The sequence below is a fragment of the Camelus dromedarius genome, chromosome 26 (assembly GCF_036321535.1).
Source record: "Camelus dromedarius isolate mCamDro1 chromosome 26, mCamDro1.pat, whole genome shotgun sequence".
Taxonomy (NCBI): domain Eukaryota; kingdom Metazoa; phylum Chordata; class Mammalia; order Artiodactyla; family Camelidae; genus Camelus; species Camelus dromedarius.
In genome coordinates, this window is record NC_087461.1 from 8623170 (window position 1) to 8646567 (window position 23398).

Genomic DNA, 23398 nt, shown 5'->3' on the forward strand with positions numbered 1-23398 from the left:
TGCAGTTACGTGGTTTGAGGAGGGCAGCTTAAACCAGAGGGATTTCACCCACTTTGAGAATGATGGGTCCAAGGGGATCTGTGGTTAGATCCAGGGGGGTTGGAGCAGTCTACACTCCATGGACACACAAAATGGATCCACCCGGATTCCTTTCCAAAACAGCAGCCCACATTCAAAAACAAAACAAAACACGAGCAACAAATAAAAACACCACTGGGAGTAGAATCAAAATTGAGTAGATGAGGGAGAGATGGAGGACAGAGAAGATCTGCATTGAAGTGGAGGGAGATAGAGCCAGAAAATTTCAGAAAGCAAGTTATCATATTTTGTATAGATTTACATAGAATCTGTAGACTTATAATCCTTTTTAGGATCATCACGGATTATCTCTTGAGATTTTCCTAGGACTTCCTGACAACTCTGGTGTCTACGCATACTTTTAAAATTTCAAAATAATTGAGAACAAAGCATTAAACTGATTAAGAGTGAAACTGGAGAAGGTAGAGGGTAGATGTAAGATATATTTGGTGGTTATCCATTTACCTGCAAATAAGAAAGCTATCTGAGCTTCATATTTAGTTTTGGCTCTCCATTCAAAAACACATAACTCAGTTTATTAGATCATATTTAGCACACGGCCTACCTAAAGCTAGATATATACTTTTTAAAATTCCTTTGCATTTGAAACACATCGTGGTGCTAGCTCCAATTTACTACCAAATTTCTTGAATTTTTTCTAAAAAGAAAAATTAAAGAATAGGCATGTCTTTGTCCTGTCCAGGGACACATAAAGAAGCATATCTTCTGTTTGGACAAAGTGACATGGAAGCAAGTATCTTATTCATTAAAAAAAGTGGCAGATTATGAATTTTAAAATTAAAATTAAAATTGATCTTAAAATGATTTGTACAAAAATCTTATAAAATGCAACCACCACTCCATAGAACAGAAAATTAGGAAGAGAACTCATAGATAAGGGAAAGGAGTATTCCATCATTGTAATTTATAAAAGTACCAATTCTAAATTTAAATGGTTAGTCAGTTTTCAATTGATGTTACTTATTAAGCACATCCGTTTATTACACACATTCAGCTGATACTTGTTGTGTTTATTCTTAATACTAAGTAGCATTTATGTCAAGTCTTGCAACAAGAGCATTTGGTGCAAATCCTTGCTTTGTGCTCCGAGGTTTTAGGCAAGTCATGTAATCTTCCTTTGTCTTATTTTTCTCAGCCATAAAATGGTTAAGAATCCTATTTCCATCTTAAAGAGCTCTGACAAGGATTCAATCATGTACGTTATAGAAAATGCTCTGAAGAAAACATGGGATGTAGAAAGAACTGAATGTTTCTTGGCTACAAGTATAGATGAACAATAGCAGAAACCTTGACACTGTTCTAGGGGCAGCACTTTTTATATCAGCGTTTAGAAGCTGGTTCTGTTTCTTTAAGCAAATCTTTATCGACTGCCTAGGCTACAGAAAACTCCTCAGTGAATTGTGTGCGTCTCCTTAGAGCAGGGCTGAAACGCCTGCGTCACACAGCGTTTGGCTTTCCTGAGTTTCCATGTCCCCTTTCAGTGCCTCTTTCTTGACGCCCGGCATTTCCTCTCCTTCCCCATGTGTCTCCCTAAGTCTTGTGCTGTGAGGACTGCTCTGGAACCATCTCTGAGACACTGTAAACCCAGGACCTCAGGATGGGAGCCAGTAACTGTAAGATGTTGCCTTATCCACTGAAAAATACAATTGAATGATGGCCAGTTTTCCATTGAGGGAAAAGGAAGAAATAACCTAGGGACTAGAAAATGCTTCCAGAAGTCAATAAATTCTTCTAAGTAGACAGTAGCACAGTAACTACTTTGCCTCTCTCTAAATTCATACAGAGCAAAACACATCAGGCTCCCAAAATAACCCTAAATGTGAAAGGAAGGCAGTACCTTTGGGAGAAAGTGAAGAGAAGACAGCATCATTATAATTGTAGTTGTCTAGTACATTGTCTTCACACATAACCTCCAAAGCCTTTCTTTCTTACTACAACCACTCTCACACCTTTCATTTTCCCCCCTTAAAAGCTGTCTGTATGACTCCTAAGTGTCCTTTAAGCAGTAACTGATTTGGAGTGAAAATAGTGTCTTGATGATAATGATTTCAGTGCAGCATCTCTCTGAATTCAAATCGAACTTGAGAGATCACAAAACAGTGATTGCTCTGTATAGAGTTCACAAATACATACATCTATGAACAGAACCCAGTAAAATTTAACTTCAAAACTTACCTTCTTCACTTAACTTAGATGAAAATCTGTATTTCCACTCAACACATGAGTGTTCCAAGTGTGGCATTTAGATCTTCCCCCAATTTTCTTTGGAAGTAAATGTTGCCAGAAAAGAAACAAAAAAAGAGATGGTAGTCAGAAAAAAAATAATTAGCTGGCTCACCCTAATGAAATAATTAAATGTGACTTTTATTTTAATAACTAATGGGTAGATAATATGTAGGGCTGTATAATGTAAGGGTGCATAAGGATGGATGGGTAAATGCATGGATGGATGGCTGGATGGATAAATGGACAGAGGAATGGATTAATAGAAAAGATTTATTCAAATCCTGTTACATGTATGAAAATTCAGAACAGAGTCTTCATTGAGTTGCATTCTGGTGGCAGATGCAGGCAATAAACAAAGTAATATATAATATCTGTGTCTTGTTGGCAGGTGCTATGAATGACAGAGAAGAAGTGATGGAGAATTATTACCCTGATTAGCGTCATCAGGCATAGTCTCTGAAAGTTACAGTTGAGCAAAGCCTTAAATGTACTAAGAGGCAAGCACACAAACATCCTAGGGAAAAGGCCTGGGGACCAATGAGGCAGATTTACTAGGAGGGAGCATATTGCTGGGGCAGAAGGAAGTAAGAGTGGGGCGATGGCCGTGGAACTTTCTCATCAGAGACACCTGCTCTGTGCTAAAGACCATGGCATGGCACAGAGATTAAGGAAGCAGATTCTGGAATCAGCCTTCCTAGGCTTACATCCTGTCCCTGCCACCTAGTTGCTGTGTGACCTTGAATAAGTGCTTATCAACACTTTACCTCAGTTTCTTCATAGCGATAAAAATGGAACCTGCTTCATAGGGTAATTGTGAGGATTTCACAAGCTGATATATGCCAAGAGCCTTGAGCATTAACTCTTCATGGTAACTACTCAGTAAATGTTAGATGTGATTGTCATCGTTATCCTCACCATCATGTTTAAATTAATCTTCATTACAGCTCTGGAAAATCGAGGTATCCAGAGGTCACACTGAATACTACAGCCAAGTTGATTGCTGATGCCAAATGGCACAGAAGCGGCCATGTTTAACCGTAACAGCATGGAATGCTGTCAGTATCACCATGAGTACCTTGGTGTAAAAGCAGTAGCACAACACCTGCCACATCCAGTTTGTTAATAAATTCAAACACTATTGAAAAAATGACAGGTGATATTAGACATGTCACTAGGACTAACAGTGGAGGGTTTAAGTAACACTAGTTGAAATGTTTTATACATTGTTGTAGGCCCCTGCCTGAAGGCTCTAGAGAATTAGCGATGGGCTGAACTGATAAACAAACTGTGAGAAAGGTCACCTAGACGGCTGGATAAGTGATGGCCTATTTAATGTATCCAGTATGGACAGCTGGAGAGCCAGCGACGGGTAAGATCCTCAGAGGAGGACTACCTAAGACAGGCACGGCCGGCTGGAGAAGAGATGGCCTACTTAATGAAATTTCGTGACGAACTTTAAAACAATCTCTCCTTGATCATGTAACATCCTGTGCCTACTCCAGGAGCCTGGGAACCTGGAGCCTGGGAACCTAAATAGCTTAAAATTATTATCATTGTTATAACTTAGATGATATGTGAGGCATCATGCATGTTCTATATAAATCCTTTTCTAAGAATCAATAAATAGAGAACTTTTCGCTTCTCTCTGAACGGTTTTCGTGTGTACATGATATTGTGCCACTGACAATTGTAAACCCTGTTTTTAAAAAATTCAATGTTAAACCCATCTTCATTGTTACAGACATTTTATTTTTGATTCAGAAAAATTTTCAGTTTAGGGGAAGAGGGGAAAAGAAAATAGATTTTACGTACATGTGTTATAGGACTTGGTAGGCTCAAATCATCATGGAAAGACTGAAAAAATAGTCTTACTTGAAGCAAGTAGTTTACATTTTTGCAAGTATCTTTTGTTGATTAACAAAAAGTGTCAAATTAAAGAAGACTTTAAAAAATGGAAAGATATCCCATGCTCTTGGATTGGAAGAATCAATGTTGTTAAAATGGTCACACTGCCCAAGGCAATCTACAGATTTAATGCAATCCCTATCAAATTACCCAGGACATATTTCACAGAACTAGAACAAATCATAATAAAATTTATATGGAACCATCAAAGACCTAGAATTGCCAAAGCACTACTGAAGAGAAAAAGAGGCTGGAGGAATAACTCTCCCAGACATCAGGCAATACTATAGAGCTACAGTCATCAAGACAGCGTGGTATTGGTACAAAAACAGACATATGGACCAATGGAACAGAATAGAGAGCCCAGAAATGAACCCACAAACTTTTGGTCAACTCATCTTCGACAAAGGAGGCAAGAATATATAATGTAATAAAGACAGTCTCTTTAGCAAATGGTGTTGTTAAAACTGGACAGCAGCATGTAAATCAATGAAGCTAGGACACTCCCTTACACCATACACAAAAATCAACTCAAGATGGATCAAAGACTTAAACATAAGACAAGATACAATAAACCTCCTAGAGGAAAATATAGGCAAAACATTATCTGACATACATCTCAAAAATTTTCTCCTAGAAGAAATAAAAGTAAGAATAAAAAAATGGGACCTAATGAAACTTACAAGTTTCTGCACAGCAAAGGAAACCATAAGCAAAACAAAAAGACAACCTACGGAATGGGAGAAAATTTTTGCAATTGAAACCAACAAAGGCTTGATCTTCAGAATATATAAGCAGCTCTTATGACGCAATAAGAAAAAAATAAACAACCCAATCCAACAATGGGCAGAAGACCTAAACAAGCAATTCTCCAAGGAAGACATACAAATGATCAATAGGTACATGAAAAAATTCTCAATATCACTAACTATCAGAGAAATGCAGATCAAAACTACAGTGAGTTATCACTTCACACCAGTCAGAATGGACATCATTCAAAAAGCCACAAATGACAAATGCTGGAGAGGCTGTGGAGAAAAGGGAACCCTCCTTCACTGCTGGTGGGAATGCAGTTTGGTGCAGCCACTGCGCAAAACAGTATGGAGATTCCTCAAAAGACTAGGAATAGACTCACCATATGACCCAGGAATCCCACTCCTGGGCATATATCCAGAAGGAACCCTACTTCAAAATGACACCTGCACCCCAATGTTCATAGCAGCACTATTTACAATAGCCAAGACATGGAAACAGCCTAAATGTCCATCAACAGATGACTGGATAAAGAAGTGGTGGTATATGTATACAATGGAATACTACTCAGCCATAAAAACCAACAACATAACGCCATTTGCAGCAACATGGATGCTCCTGGAGAATGTCATTCTAAATGAAGTAAGCCAGAAAGAGAAAGAAAAATACCATGTGAGATCGCTCATATGTGGAATCTAAAAAAAAAAACACAAAATATAAATGCAAAACAGAAAGAGACTCATAGACAGAATACAAACTTGTGGTTGCCAAGGGGGTGGGGGGTGGGAAGGGACAGACTGGGATTTCAAAATGTAGAATAGATAAACAAGATGATACTGTATAGCACAGGGAAATATATACAAGATCTTACGGTAGCTCACAGAGAAAAAAATGTGTACAGGAAAGTCCCTCTGCCAACTTGTTCTAGATATATAGCGAGTGACCCCCCCTCAATGGTGTTTTTGAGATTTGGAGGTTTTTTATAAGTGTCATATAATCTAGTTAGTCCTGATTAACTAACACACCATGCAATTTCCTACATTAAATAGTGGAGTGTTACTTACAGTTAGGACTGTAAATATCTATTTACCTTTCAGATTCTGATACTTAAATATGTTAAGAAAGGCCGTCCAGCAGCATCTCTGTCTCCAACCCTATGGGGAAAGTTGTCAGACAAATAAAGTTGACAGTAGACAAAATGTAGAAGCAGGAAGTGGAGGAGCCCTTGTGACATCAGCTCTCTGCCTCCAGCACTGACAGCTGAAGCCCTCGCTGTGCCTTCCTGCTTGAGCTGATTTGAGACGGGCCTCAGGGGAGGGGCCTCCTTGTCATGGTCACCCAGCAACGTTGCCCTTCATTAAGCCTGAGAGCCAGGTCATTTACTTCTTGTAAAATCGGAGAATAGATTCTTCTTCCTGGTTCCAGGCCCACATTGTAGACAACAGGACTAAGTAACTGAGTTTATTCTATCATTAATCAGCTATTTTAAATTTAAAAATCAAAGCCATGAATGGGTGTAATTACTTTAACATTGCATTCCAGTCAACCTTTCATTACATACCTAGAAAATACAGGATATTACTTTATCTTTCAATAAACTTGATAAAATTAGCATTTTAATGTCAATAAGGTCTACACTGAAAGATGCAATTGTAATTATATCATATTGATAAACCGAATATCGTAATTAATGTGATTATAATCGAGCACAATTATATAACTTGGCTCATTCATAATATTAAGAAAATATAATTACTGGAGCATACATCTTAGTAAGCCTTAAATAGCCCTTGAAAGATCTCTAAGTTCAAATGAAGTCTCCTGTAAATTTGAATACTAACATTATCCTCTATTCATGCAGTTTCTAATTAGAACTTGTCTCAATTACAATGAACATTTCCCCCACCTAATTTGGTTAGACTACTGCATGGAGAATTTGTGACAATATGGCATTTCAGTTTTTACTGAATTGTAGTTTACTAATTATTTTTTAATCAAAATAAATATTAATCTTTATCAATAAGACTTCTACTTTACACCAATGTATTTATTTATCTTTTATTTATTTATTTTCCATTACAAAATTGAAAGATAAGCTCTTCAGTTCTGATATCTACATATCTATATATATAGATATATAGATACATGATATATGATATACAAACTACAGGTGTACTCAAAATAAATAGATGTGGAACTCAGTAAATTTATATCCAGTTCGTTCAAATATAAACAAGTTTCAGTAAAATCCAAAGGTATTTATACATGCACAGATAATTCAGCCAGGGCCAGAAACCATTTTTTCCCCTATATATTTGATGAAACACACACACACACATACATATACACAGAGGTATAGATGAGTTTCCAAAAAGCCTCCCATTTTGAATAATCACACAAAAGGAAAACTGGGTTGAGGCAAGCCACTATAAACATTGATGACTAAGTTGTACAGAATTAATATAAACAATAGCAACCATAATAAAAATGCGGGCACAGTTTAAAGCATTTAAAAATTCTAATAAATAGAGGGACTTTTCAGCAAATGCGTTACTTTACCTAAAAAGGAGGGTAAGGTAGGAGGCAAGAAATCTTGATGAAAGGGTGGCGTAAAAAAAAGTTTTAAGGCTGTTGAATTATGGAGACTTGGGAAAAGTAACCAAAGACTAGAAAAAAAAGTAACGAGAACCTGGAGAAACAGGGCGAAGCAGCCCAGGGTGAAGTGCGTGCTCAGCAGCCCTCATTCTTCCGTGGCTCTCCGGCTTAGCTGTGTTAGCGTGCTTCCTGTTCATCTGCTCTGCCTTGGTGGCACAGGACATTATTGTAGAAGGAGAAATCATGTAGGGATCCACACAAGTTCTGTGTTGTATTGAGCTAATTTCCTCATTGATTAGATGCACGCAAACTCATTGGTTTACAGGAACCTGCGTTGCACATGTGATCATCAAGACCACAGAAAGAAACTAATATATACTGAACACCTACCATAGTGGGTGGTATCATGAAACTAGACTCAGCATGTACATGATCTCTTTTAAGGAGGGGATAAGGATGCTTCATACTGAAGGGATTCTTGAGGAAATTGAGCAAAATGAGTCACACAAATTATTTGGAAAGTTGCCTCGGAGGAGTTGGGAAATACAGTTTTTAATTATTGATTCAGAGGTCAGGAAAGAGCTCAGCAAAAAACCAAGTGTGGTTTGGATTTCTTCCCATTCATTTATTTTTTGGCCTTTTCAGCCTTTAGACATCCTCGTGATCATTTCTGGGAGGTCTCTGGGTTAATTAGGTCTAGTTTAATTACCAGTAGAATCGAGCAGAAGGAGAGTTTACTTAAAGATATGGGGAATCTCAGGAAACTCAAGCCCAGGAGTGCGGTCCAACTTCAGGAAGGACTTGAGAGAGATCTGGAGCTCTGATCTTTCTGTACCTCTTGTCTCTTTTAACTGCTTCCCTCTGCACATCTGTTTCAGTCCCCTCTCTCTGTGGAACCATCTTTCTCTCTGCTTCATCATACACAGGGAGAAAGTATGACTTCACCACAGGATTCAAGGACCTCAACACACTGTTGCAGAAACCCGTTAGTTACATTTCTAAACTATCTGGTAGGTGACTCTGACTGACTGATCTTGGGTCGAATGGCCATCTTCAGATCAGTTAACTAGTCCAGTGGTGGAGACATGTTGTACAAACATGTCTACTGAGCCACCACCTTGGTGACCATGTGGATGAGGGGGAGTTGTCAGATGAAGGAAGTAGGGTAGACAAGTCCACTCTTGGCTCATTGAACATGTATTCTTAGAGCAGTATTCCTGCAACAAGCACTAACACAGTACCTCCACAGATGAGTGGGTTAATCCAGTAGGTGGCTAGTCCAATGGTGTAGGTAAGAAGTAACAAACTGAGCTAGAGTACTGCAGTAGGAATAGAGAGGGAGAGATAGCTGTATGAAATATTGTGAGGGAGACAGTAGATCAGGATGGATGCTTTAGCTCCAGTCATTAAGGCTACCTTCCAGCTGGTGGGAAAAAAATTAGGTGAAGGGAAAAAGCAAAAAGCACATACCAACTGTCCTTTAAAATGTTTCATTGGAACTGTTGCACATCTGTTCCACTTACAACTAATTAGCCAACATTTTGTTGCATTGTCAATCCGTAAAGAAATGTAGGAAATATGTTATTACTCAAAACTAAGGAAGAGGAAGGGAATGGATGTTTGTGTAGAGAATCACTAGCCTACCACAAGTTCCTACTAGGTAATATTCCAGCCTAAGGGTATACAAAATTATGACTTTAATACATATTGCTTATAATGATTATTAAAATGTAAATTGCCACTGGCATCCCTTTGTCCAGTGCTGTTTACTCTGCTTCTTAATGTGCCATCTGTTAAGATTGCTTATTACTTAGTTCTCAATATTTCTCTATCTTCCCCTGTCTCCATAATTCAGCATCTTAAACCTTTCTTAGATGCCTCCCTTTTCCATCAAGATTGCTTTGCCTTTTTAGTTTCAGTAAACTATTTTATCTGTTTCTTTAAATTCTCATCAACATTGGCTTTCATTAAATTTTTATCAGGAATTCTCCCTAATTTAGTAGGTGAAAATAGTGTTTTAATTTACATCTGTGGTGAATAATTCGGTTAAACCTTTTTTTCTAAAATCAACATGCACGTTTCTCCATCTGAGAATTGCCCATTTATTTCCTTGTGAAAAATTTCTCTTGAGCTGTTTGCTTCCTTGTATTGATTTGGACATGCTCTTTCTTCACTGATTTATATAAACATTATTTTATAAGATATATTTTAAACATGTTTCTGTTACTTTTAAGTTTTCTTTTCATATTATTTGTGGTACTTTTGATGAAAAACGTTCCCATTCAATTTATGTAACTTAATTTAATCAGGGTTTTGCTTTATAAATTTGCTTTTGTCATTTAGCTTAAGAAGCACCTTGAGACTAAGTAAGTATTCTTCATGGTGTTTTGTTTTCTGTTTTACATCTTTATGTTTTAGTGCTTATATTTAAATGTCCTTGAACCACACTTCATCACCATACAGATTTTGTTTAACTTTCTTTATGCTTTATATTTTTGGTTGATCCTTCTTCCCAAGTCCACTACTAAAAAAAAAAAAAATAACTGTAAGATTAATTGTTTCCTTTACAACATGCTGGTACCTTTTACTTTCCTAGTATTGTAATCTGCTCTTTTCTTTTTTAATCTGTTGTGTTTTGCACTGAGAGAACACCCTGCATTCATTTTAGTTGTTTATTACTTAATGGCTAATTAGAATTCTCTTAACTGTCCCACTTTGGTGGAAACTAAAATGTGGAATTAGGTGATTATCCTGATTATCAAGGACTCGTAGGAATTCATTTGGCAGGGTGATGCTCTCATTTTCTTAATTGCTTTAAACATAAGCATAGTCCAAAATATTAAAAGGTTCTTTTAATCTGTAATAAGCTAAATATGTTGGCTGAATTAATTTTTAAAAGAAGACAAAAATATGAAAATATTAAGAAATTAATCACCTTATTATTCATTAATTGATTTTTTTTACTCTTGTTAGTGTATTTTTTGATCATGTTTATTAGTATGACTGATTTTATGCCTAAGTATATTTTTATGGGTTGAGTCACTGATAGAACGTTATCTCTGACATATTAAGTATAAACTCATTGAAATGAAGTTCAGTGGAATACTGCTTTCTTTGGGCATCAGATACAATTGCCTAATAAGCCATGGACTGTCTGAGAGAGACCATGAGAACATAAGGTCAGTAAAGCATAGGGCAGCCTTCAACAAGGGGTAAACCACAAACCCAGTGTCAGAAGATCTGAAAAATTTGGAATCTCTTAACTTTCCAGGACTCCCCTCTTTCTCTCTCTCTCTCAATGCCTCTTCCTCTCTTTCTTTACTCTTTCTTCCTTTTTTTTTTTAAATCAATTTTTACTTCCTATTGTGAAATGCATCAGTAACAGTGCCCCTAAGCTCCAGCCTCATGCTAAAATTTGTTGGAGAGCTTAATATAATATCTCTTCACAGACCTCACTGCCTCACTCCAGACCAGTTAAATTTTTATCTCTAAATATGGATTCCAGGCATCCATAATTTTTAAAGCTTCGGATAATTCTACTGTGCAGTCAGATACGTGATCCTTCATTATACGTATAAAAGTATATTTTCAGTGTATATTTTTGGCTTAATATTAAAATAGAATGATCCCTCAAGTTACTTTGTACAAGTTAAATGTATCACCTGTACTGTACCTGGAAATCCCTTCCGTGCACTTCTCTAGTCATGTACTTCTCATGCAGAAATCATCACCCTGCTTCTATGAGAACCATCTTCTTGAACTGATTTTTAGTTTTGGCTAAACTGTATTCCAAAATTATATTACTTAATTTTTTTCAGGTTTTGTACTTTATATAAATAGTCACACTGTAAAATTATATGTACTTTTGGTGACTTGCTTCTTGTTTAGCTAAAATTTTTGGAGCTTCTTCACTGTGTATGAAACTGTGATTCATTAATGTCATCAATTATGTATTCATAAATGAATATTCCTAGAAAAAGAGTTTAATTCTCTTTCTAAATGTTTGTTTTTATTGAAGTTATTGCTAAGAAACCTTGTTCACATAAGGCTGTGATGTTTGTTAAGATTTAATTTTGTTACAGCATTGTCCTTTAAGTGCTTGAACTGGCTTACATGCCAAAAATATAAGTCAAAAACCACAGTATTTTATAATCAAAAAAGATTTTCTTCTAATCTGGAAACTAAGTCACTTTAAATTTTTGGAAGCAACAAGTTAGAAACCACCTGATTTACAAAAGCATTTATTACATGATAGTAGAATCATTTATTCTCTGATTTTCTGGGAATAATTCCCAAGAAAGACTTATCTACCAAGACTTACAAAGACAGTATTAATAATTTTTTCTACTTTTCCATTTTATGACTCCTTTTTTAGAGCAATATACTCATAAAAATATGGGAAATTTGAAACAAATAATTTTAATATATAAAAATTTATTTATATTTAATGTTATTAAAGTATTTTAAAATAATTAAGAGTTTCTTTGTTGTCGCTAAACTCTTTGTAAACAAAGTACATGAAAATATTTACCTTTGGTCCATAGAAAACTTATTAAATTCTGAAGATTTGAATGAAATATTATATCAAAAATACAGTACAAATTAAATTTTTAGACATCACCCATATAAGAGAGGGTTCAATGGAAAGGGTCAAAGATAATACAATACAGTGACTAGGTTTATTTGTATTCATTTTATGCAGAAAAAAACATAACTTGATCATTCATTGTTTGACCCTGAAATTTGCACATAAATTGAAAATTATGTAACAGTGTCCTTCAGTGACCTTACTACATAAATAACAGACAAGACGAACTAATTAAAAAGCCTGAATCGTTTTGTTCAGCATTTCAAAATCTCTTGTTCTTCACTAAAACCCAGTAATAGTGTCAACATCAGAGAAGTTCTAAAATCTTACATTTTTCTTAAATTGTTAAATATCCTTAAGTCCACACTGATATAAAATATTGCTAAATAAATACATAAATGGGAGAGAAAAGACAGATCTTCTATAGGTAAAAACACCAAATAATTTATGGAGATGCTCTGCCCCCAAGGTGGGAAACCTAGGTCTCTGTTCCACAGGTGTGGTCTGCACATAGTGACTTCCTTCCAAAGAACATAGTGTGGAAAAGGATAGGGAAAAAAAAGTAACTTTAAAATGGAGAAACAAGACAAAAGTGACATTGGCTGGGTGAACAAGGTCAGCGTGACCAGTGACAAGTCATGTCATAGTATGTGCCCTGGTCGTGATGTGATGAAAGTTAACACTTTACTTCTTCCCCTGCACTCATAATCCTAGCTAACCGTAAGGGTGGAAAATCAAATTCCAATAGAAATCCTGCAAAACACTTGACCAGTGCTGTCCAAATTACAAAAGTTGTCAAAAACAAGGAAAATTTGAGGAACTGTCACCGGCAAGAGAGGTCTAAGGAGCGATGACAAGACCAACCGAATACCGTGGTCTTCAACGGCGGGAAGGACGGCGTCTTCGTCTTTTCTATCCTTCCTGTGGTCATGTTCTGCGAGAAAAGTACAAGGAGCTTAAAAACGTGTGCTCCTGTGAAATCCATTGTCTGAAATCTCAATGCATACTGAATACCATCACCTGAAGGAGATGATAAAACAAGTGTGTGCCCACAAATATGGTCCATGGAAATGAGTGCATGGAGCTCTGTGGAGTGAATCCTGTGTACAGAAGTATTTTAATCCAAATACAAATTGATAATAGTCAAAGATTTTGTTACTATAAATTCTGTCTCAAAGAAGAATCTTGCCAGTTTTCAGCTGGTGTCACTTTAAGCTTGGTGATGGTTTGTTCAGATTCATAGTGGATCAAATCTGTATATTTCTCGAGCTTTTATTTACACACTCGTTTCTTATGGGTCCATTCTTTTGCAGGCCTTTTCTGTTTTCTGGGACTTTTCAGTTTATCCTGTTTCAGTTTAGGTCTTTAGGTCTGTGTCAGCCTTTATTTTTAAAACTGAAAACAGCTCCAGGTGGGACTGAGACGGGGATTCATCCAGAAGCCTACCTTGGGCTACTATTAAAATCGCCAATTCATCTCATAGTGTGGGATCTCTAAAACAACTGAAAACGTATTCAAATTTAACGAAAGTGACAAAATAACACTTTTGCTTGTTGTTTTGGTTTTTTCCCCCACAGTGGGTGAGACTTCTGAAATTTGCCCGGAAGCCACTGATTTTTTGTGCCATGACAAGAAGTGTATTGCATCCCACCTGGTCTGCGACTATAAACCCGACTGTTCTGATAGATCCGATGAAGCTCACTGTAGTAAGTTTGTCTCTCTGTTCTCCTGCTCTCTGTTCAGCACAGAATTTTACTTAATTAGTAGAGTAACCTGTTGGCACCGATGACTAAGAGGAAATGATTCTTTTCATGCACTACCGTAGATTTGAAATAGCCAGAATATTTTTTCATCTTCTCTATTCAGATATTCAAATGGCAGCCCTTTCAGCCCCCGTGCTAAGAACTGTAACTAATCTATAGCAAATCATGTTCCAGAAATCTCCCATAGTGTCATTGTGTAGAACTGTAGGCAGAGTCAGGATTAAAATTGTTGGAAACTGAACTAGCAGTCTACATATTTCTTTGTTGGTTTCATTACTGTTTCCAGTCCCTTTTCCAAAAAAAAAAAAAAAAAAAAAAGACTGATTTCATAGATGAGGCCAAAAAATGAGCGCTTTGAATAAATATTAAATGAATACTAGTTTAATGATTAATTTTATCAATCACATTGCAGGACTAGATGAGCCATGTTGTTTTTTTTTAATTCAAACTTAATTCAAACTTTAATTCGAATGATATTTGAAGTCATGTACAAAACCAGGTATGTAATTTTAAAATATGAGCACTTATTTAAATTCAAAGAATGACTTTTTCATGTATCTTGTTGATGAGGATTCACGTGGAATCTTGTTATCATATGAGCTACCTGTTGCAGTTGGCGTTTGCTGCATAATTAACTACCCTAAAAGTTAGTGGCCTAAGCAAGTTTCATTTTGGTTGCAATTTTGTGGGTCAGTAACTCAGGAGGGAGTCAGCGAGACTCTTTATCTCTGATCCACATGGCTCTCACTGGTACAGCTGGAACTGGAGGATCACTTCCAAGATGGCTTCATCCCCTCCATGTTTGGCAGACGTGTCCTGTTTGGTTTCTCTGGCTCAACACGGAGTCAACCTCCAGGGCAGTCCATGGGGCTTTAGGTACCATGGCTGTCACAGGTTAATCAGCGTCTTCCATGGGATTGACTTTTACCCTGTGAATGCTCCGAGGGCAAGCATTCCAAGAGCCTCAGGAAAAAAATAGCAAAAGTAGTTATGACTTAGCCTCAGAAGTTCCAGAACGTCACTCCTGGCTCTTCCTAATGGTCTTGCAAATAACAAAGCCTAGCCTAGATTCAGAGACAGAAAGGGAATGGTCTCAACCTCTCGGTGGCAAAATATCACACAGGCAAAGTACCACACACGTCATGTTTAAATGTTCATTTTTAGCTCAAGATTATTTTTATTCCTGCAGATGTTATGGTGACAGTTTCTTTTTTGAATTCACTATTTTTTAATTGTGGTAAAAATATAGAGAACATGAAATTTATCCTTTGAACGTTTTTAACTGACCAGTTCAGTGGCATTAAGTACATTCGCATTGTTGTGCTGACAGCGTCACCACCCATCTCCAGGACTTCTTCCATCTTGAAAAATTGAAACTTTGTACTGATTAAACACTAACCCTCCATTCTCCCCACTCCCAGCCATGACAGCCACATTCTACTTTCTGTTTCCATGCGTTTGACGACTCTAGGTCCGTCATACAAGTGGAATCACAGTGTATTTGTCTTTTTGTGACTGACTTGTTTTGCTTAGCATATTATCCTCAACATTCATCTCATATTTTAATTTTAAATCAAGCATCAAAGAAAGTGAAAATGATTGGCACTTTTAAAACTGTACTACAAATACAACAGTATTGTAATCTTAATTTGATCAAATATTATTTATTTCCTTTGTAATATATATATTCTCAAGTGAAATTTATCAAACCTTGAATAATTCTTCCTAGTGTTGTTTCTAGCATCTTTTAAGTGCATCAAAAATAAATATTTTTTGATATTAACTGTAAGGAATTTATTTCAAAGGTGTTCTAAAACAATGCTCTGAAGCATTTTGAGATCACCATTTTTTCTACAAGACATAACAAGAAGAGCATTTAATAATCACCAGGAAAACTAAAAACTTGGACAAATTTATGAAGATTCTAAAGGAAAAATAATTTGAATAAGATGGCATTGCTGTACATAACCCAGTGGGGGGAAAAGACAGCTGTCACACTCACATAGAAAAGTTATTACTGACAGTAAATTATTTTCCTTTCATGTAAAAATATACATATATTGAAAACATTTGTATAAAAATTATACTCTTCCATTTATTCCCTTTCTAGTCTGGGCTAGGGGCAACTTTCTGAACACTGAATGTATAAAAATGAACAAGATACTGTGTTAGGCTCCAAAAATTCACTTTCTACTGTGAGAAAAAAAACTAGAGGGAAAATGTATTAGAATATAATGTTCTTTGCTTTTTAAAAAAAATGGTTAGTAGATGAAAAGATCCCTAGTTAATTTTTAAGTGTAAGAAGTGCTATCAGGAATGAAGTTATCACAGTCATTTGGGGAACCTAAGAAGGATAATGTGTGTGTGAGTGTACATCTGCATATGCAATGTAAGAATAGGTAAAATTGGTTAAAAGCATTAGAAAGAGTTATAGGTGTTTTGGTTTTTTACCTGTAAATGCTGCCCACTTTTACCTTCACTCCTTTTCCTTCTCAGGGTGCTTTGTGCGATTTTTATTTTTCATACAGTTACTTGAGATATTGATGTAAAACACACAGACAGTGTCGGTTTTCAGAAACTGAAATCAGTTGCATACTCACGTCTGTTAGTGTTACCCACGACTTTGATGGACACTGCAGGAAGTATTTGAATTTATTAAAATAAAAGCAATATGTTGACAAATGAAGTAGTTGCTTTTCTTAAAGCCTCTTGGTAGACTGTGTTTGTATGCAGAAGGAACACTTCACAGCACACATATATTGATGCTTCCATTTGACTTCATCAATATTTTATATTGATGGTCTTCTGGATATATTGGAAGCATCAGGGCTGGATTCCTGCAGGGAGAGAAATCTATTGTAGATACTGGAATAAATTATAATATTTGCAAAGTGACCTTTGGAGAAATATATGGAAAGAATTGACCTTTGGGGTTGTTAAATTGAAGTCTTCATTTTAACTTTGACCATCACTTGGTGGGCAATTATGTAAATTCTCATCTACATAGTAGATATAATAACGTGTAGAGTGCTTTGAGAATTAAATGAAATAATGTAAAAAACACATTTGTTCAGTCTTCTAGGACTACTGTTAGCTTCTTCCATTTCACTAGTTTTATATTCTGAAATTTGTCGGTCCTTGTGAATGCCCTACTTACATATGCTTTATACTCAGCAGACAATAAATGCAGCTATTCCTCGGGACTAAATTTTTACTGTAGGTTATGAGCAAAGATAAACTTTTTTCCTTTTGCATCTTACCTCTTGATGCAAAAATGTATGGTTGACAACAAATGAGATCAATTCTTTTTAAAAGAAACAATTAAATTAGAAAATATGCCGTTTTATTCACGGAAGGAAATTGTTGCCTTAAACACGTGTTAAGTGTGCCTTGTGTTCTAAGCTAGGGATGCACAGAATGGGATGGGTACTTTCTCTCCTGCCTCTCACAGTGATAAACATCGTTGGTCATGTCACGCTTTCCCACTTTACCCAGATTCTCCAGAATCTTCTCAGTGCAGCCTTCCAAGAAGTCATTTCACAAGGAAGAGGAACTATTTAATAGTCCAGGGTGTAATGCATTATGGTACGGCAAAATAAGGTGGATGTGTGGATGTGAGGATTAAAAATAAAGAATTATGGAGCCGTCTCTTTAGTATCAGTGAGTTGATTAATACTTACACTCACCGTACAAACATATGGCTGAAAATTGTACCAATGGAAAGTGCCAGTAGACATTTTGAAACTATTGATACATACTAATCATCAAGAAATATTACAAGGGGGAGGGTATAGCTCAGTGGTAGAGTGTGTGCCTAGCATGGACAAGGTTCTGGGTTCAAGCCCCAGTACTTCCATTAAAGATAAATAAATAAATAAAAACCTGATCACCTCCCCCCAAAAATTTTTTTAAAAATTAAACAATAAATATTAACAAAATCTTCAGTATAATCTACCATTCAATGATTATGTGTGGAACCACTTAGGACTAAGTGAGTTCAATAATAATTCTTTATCACGTGGAAATGTTTATAGTAATTCAATGGTAAACAACAATTAAGTTGGCAATGCAAAATAAAGAAGTAACAGATTACCAGACAGAATAACAACTATGATTACTGTTGTAAAACAGCACCCTGAGAACTGACATGATCTGGAAAGAGAAAGATAGGACCAATGTTGGACGTTCAAGGAAGAGTATGTTTCCTAAGTGGCATGAAGAGGAGATGCTATGTTAATTAAGATACTTGGGGCAGAATTTCCAGCCTTGAAGTAAACAGGCTACCAGTCCTTGTGAGTTGCCTGTCCATTTCTTTTTGTTTCTTAAAAACAGAACTCCAATTTTATTGGAGGCTGCATGATGACCAGCCACAAATACCATCATCTCCAAACTTCTTTATAACCACCAGAGGCCAGTGAGAAATATGTGAAATTTTTCAGAACGAAAGCACCAGAATAGAAAAAAAGATTTTTTCTTCTTTCCTCTTCCCATTTCTTTCAATGCCTTGAATATGTGTGATTCTGGGAAGTAGAGCAGTCATCTGGCAACCGTGCATGAGTGTGAGGATGATGAAATGACAGAAAAGAAAGTTGGAAAATAGTGCTTCATGACTGCACATTTGAACCCCAGTGCCAACCTTAAATGGGTGCCTTCCTGACTTAGTGTTAATTGAGGTACATGAATTCCCGTCTATTTAAGCCACTGTATTATTTGAGTTTTCAGCTACTTGAAATTCATCAAAAGTATAGAACTACGTGCCTTCTTCATTCCTTATGTTCTGCTGTCTCTGGGTAACTGACTTTCTCATATAGTCAACTTGCCATATAATCTCTTCAGTCCCAAGCATCACATCTTTGCGGTGATATCCTGAGAAAGGAAAAATAGATTTTCTTCCTTTTGATTTATTTTTAAGATTAAGGAAATCTTTTCCTAGGTGCTTTTCCCCTAGTAAATCTCATTGTCTAGAATTGCATCCCAAGACGATCTTAAACCAGTCAAGACAAGGAAAGTTTGAACATCGCATCATGATTTCATGCTTAGATAAACCAGGAACCACTCATGAGCTATGGTGGGAGCTTGTTTGAGCCTTTAGACAGATATCTGAGAGAAAGAAGGAAAATTCCTGAATAAAATTGCAGTTCTGTCCTGAACAAGAGAGGGAAGGAATGACTGACAAATGAGCATCCCATTGCCAGAAAAAATATGCAAAAGAGAGAAAGGTAGTTCAACACCAAATTTGGAAAAAAGCAAGTTTTTATTCAAGAGATAATTTTCTGAAAAATTTGGTTGAGGTGGAGGCAATTTTTAAGACAAGACAGATTTCAGTCTCAAAAACACTTTGCATCAAAAGAAAGGTATTCATGGCTAGAAGTTTTGGAGAGTATTTTCAAACAATGTGAACACCTGAATATTTTGAGCAAAAGAAATAACACAAGAGCAGTCTTAAAGAAGATTCATGTGATTTGAGTTTATATGGCTACATTAAAGTAAAGAAAGGGGCTCTTAACATAAACCGGGGGCTTCAACCAGTGGACCTGGAAGAGGCTACGGAACTGCAAAGAAGAAAATGAGTGAAGTTCCCAGAGGGAGAATTTACAAGGCTTGGTGATAGATTAGATATGGAGATAAAGAATGTAGGGTCAATGATAGCTTCAAAGATTGAATGTTTAAAAAGAGAGAGAAGATTCATGCTGTGAAATTAATCAGTAATCTCAGAGAGAAGAACCCATTTGGAGAGATGAGTTCATTTTAGGCTTGTTGGTTTTGAGGTGACAATTGCATATTCCAAATGGAATGTTCAGCAGACGTTTGTAGATAAATACCTGCATTGCAGTGCGGCTGTGGATTTATTGGTCATCTGCATGAAAGTGTGAAAGGCCATGGAAAACAATGAGTGAAGATATATAGAGTGAGAAATTAAAGCATATGTTTAACTTATATATACAATTATTTTTAACAAGAGGGGCACCCTAGCTAAATCTGCAAGATGCACAAAATCGATTAGTAGAATGTGAGATTGGCAGATGGGGATACGTTGTATGACTAATAACAGCGTTTGATAACTCGTTGAGATCATAAGCCAGGATTAGCCCTGGAAAAGAGAAAAGGAGAAGTGACGTAATGTGAGTTAGAGACTGATACGTGGGAGAACGTACCCTGATTGTACAGGTATCTTCAGAGTCAAAGATAAAGTCAACCAGTAAATAAGGCGGAAGAGGAGGGACAAGGGTGGTCGCAGCGAACGGAAAAGATGTAGAATAATTGTTGTAGGGCCTACGTGTCAGGGAGTCAGTTACACAGAAATGCAGTGGCACCTGTACGGGACATCATTCTAAAGGACACACAATGGCTGTCGTGTATGTAACATTGGAAGATTCTGCATGTTTGCAGTTGTGTTAACTGAACACCTGGAGAACCGAATTCCTTATTTTTATCCATATTGTCTAAGCATGATATAAACCTATTTATGGTGCATAAAACCAGCATGATAAACATAAAAAGGAATACATACAGCCCATAAATAAGCATATAGAAACCACTGGGTCACAGTCATGTAGAATGAAGGAAAGAAATGCACATAATTAACACTGATTCTGGTTTTTAGGGACAAGATGCAATCATGCCAGAAAAGCAAAAGGCTGATATTTTATGAAGATATACTCTTAGGCATCCAGAAAATCTCCTATAAAAATATTCAAGCTTTGTTTGCCAAATGTTTGGCATCCATTTTAACAGCAAGTTTTTCCTCTGACGAAGTTTCTATAAATGCTAATAATAGTTTTATGTCAAGAAAAAGTTACGAACGAGAAACCATCTGGAGAAGAAATGTTAAAAATAATACAAACCTCATTTTTCTAAAAAGAAAAAAGAAATTGTCAATGACAATCTCAGTTGATTCATGCTGATTAAACCATCCAATCATTCATTCTGTCTGTATAACAGTTTTCACAGTGGATGCTCAAAAATAATAACGGCTGTGCAAAAAAAAAAAAAGCAAGAAAAATGAAAGCAGACATCAGGGTATTATGACGGGCACATTTCACTGATGACTAGATAACAGGCATTCAGTTATTATCTAGTAATTTTTCTCATTGCGAACAGCTTAATTTTTTAATGACTTATCAATCAACACTTTTAGAAGAGATCTTCTTTCATTATTTAGTGACTGGCTCTGAAGTGTTGTCTGTGTGTGGTGGATATGGTGTGCTGAGAGGGTTTGTGCCCTGTGCAGCTTACAACTTCTCCCAAAGGTGCCTTTTCTTTGGTTAATGACTTTTCCTCTCTAATGGTCCATGTTGTTCAGACACTAGAGTGAACAGAGGGGCTGAATTAAACATCCAGGCAACTGAAGATACTGATTTATTTGACCTGAATTTTCTGTGTGATCGTAATGTTATGTACATTGTTCACGTGTAGGCACAGCTTTACCTGTCATCTGAAATGTTATTAGTCAGTCCATATGAGTCCTTACTAGCTAAAAGGCAGTATTCATGCACTGCTTCTAGACCCTGTGGTTAAAACAAAACAAAACAAAACTGCATTGTACAACTGATCTTTCCAGTGAGTACAAATACCCTGGTTCTATAAATTTTTAAATAAATAGAATATGCAAATACCAATTTAAAATCATCACAAATGTAATGTAATATCAAGGGTGGCATACCTTTCCAGAACATGCCATCAGTGTTTTTCTTTCCTTAGGCCAGTATACAAGCACAAAAGGAAGCTGCAATTTTGAAACAACTTCAGGAAACTGGACCACAGTTTGCAGTCTTACTCAAGACTCTCAAGATGACTTGGACTGGGCCATTGGCAGCAGAATTCCTACTGAAGCACTGAGTCCAGACTCTGATCACACACCAGGTAAATCCAGTAGAGGTAGCCAGGCCCAGTGGTCTGCTGGGCTGGGAACCTGCTTTAACTATCCGAGTGGATGTCAGAATGCCTCCCTTATGTCTTTGTTGGGGTGGAGCTCAGTAGGCTTTATGAAAAGAGAGTTAGTTCCTTCTATTTAAACCCTGGATTCTTCAGTAGACCTAGAACTGATATTGCTACAGTAAGGAAATCCAGGACTCAGATTTTAAGGGACTCATAGATTTTATTTGCTCTACACAAAGGTGACCTTAAAGTCCCCAGTGATTGACACAAGATTGTAAATTGACTATAACTCAAAAAAAAGTCCCCAGTGGGGGCACGGACAGGTAGAGGGTGTTCAGATTAATGTGTGCTGTAGGCAAAAGTTGGCGGGCTGCCACAGTGGTCAGTAGCTGGCCACCAGTTTCCTTCCAGACCCGCTGAAGTGCAGGGACAGAGATTCAAAAGGTAAGTGGTGATGGAAGGCCTGAGCATCAGCAAACTGAACATGTTTTGCTTCCTGCCAGTGATTTGAGATTAATATAATCTTAAATGGTTTTACAGTTAATAGAGTCAGAGTAGAAGTAAGCTCGTATTCTTATTTACTTTTACCCTGAAGTCCTGTGTGATAAATGCAGTGCTTTTTTTTCCCTTAGGAATCTAACTTTGTTAAGAATAAAAAATAACTATTTTTAGTGATAACTTTTCTGAAGGATAAAATCTAGCTTTCCTTAGGATTAAAAAATAATCTTAAATATCTGTGATGCTTAATTTTTGTGTCAACTTGGAGGGTGTTTTTGGATGAAGTTAACATTCAAGTTGGTGAACTTGGAGCCAGTTATCCTCCCTAATGTGGGTGGGCCTTACCCAATCAGTTGAAGACCTAAATAGAACAAAAAAGACCAGCTTCCCTGAGGGAGAAATAACTCACTAACAGACTACCTTTGGACTTCATCTGCCCTGCTGACTTTCATGGTGGCCCACATTACACATTTGGGGCTTGTTAGCCTCTGCAATCACATGAGCCAGTTCCTATAATAAAAGTATTTCAATATCTGTACACATATTATTAATTCTGTTTCTCTGGGGAACTATAATTAATATAATAGTCCTCAAAACATTGGAAGCATAGGCACCATGAAAAAGAACGAGATTACGTGGAATTCAAATAACTTTTCATAGAAAAACTATACAAGATTGACTCAGTCATTTTCTGTCTGATGAAAAGAGGGCAATCATTTTATTATTTATATGTTCCAGGCGGGTTGAAAGTATCATCATGTTCAGCTACAGCATGGAGGTTTAGTCTTGTTTTTAAAGCTGTTTCATAATTGAGTGTCAGATTTTATATTCCCATTTCCTTTGACCTCTATATCCTCTGCCTTTCATCAAGTTTTTTTTCCTTAAAAAAATGAGATTAGTATACACCAGGTTATAGGTTAATGGAACAGGACAGAGTAATTAGGAAGATGTAGGGTATGACAAAGGGCAACTCAGTGGGAAGAAGATGTGTTAATAAATATGGTGCTGGCATGGCTGGTTATTCGCCGGGAAGGAAGTGAAATTAAATCCCGGTTTTTCTTCTGTATATTTCATATGCAAACATATATTCCAG

At 36.5% G+C, this 23398-nt stretch overlaps 1 protein-coding gene across 2 annotated transcripts in view; it reads left to right on the plus strand.

The window, feature by feature from the left end:
• Positions 1-23398, plus strand: part of MALRD1 (MAM and LDL receptor class A domain containing 1) — a 406987-nt gene that overhangs the window by 228233 nt on the left and 155356 nt on the right. For both annotated transcript variants that reach the window (XM_031444727.2, XM_064479367.1), the window contains exons 27-28: positions 13744-13872; positions 21631-21792. In XM_031444727.2, coding sequence (XP_031300587.2) covers positions 13744-13872; positions 21631-21792 — 291 coding nt within the window. The remainder of the gene's footprint in view (positions 1-13743; positions 13873-21630; positions 21793-23398) is intronic.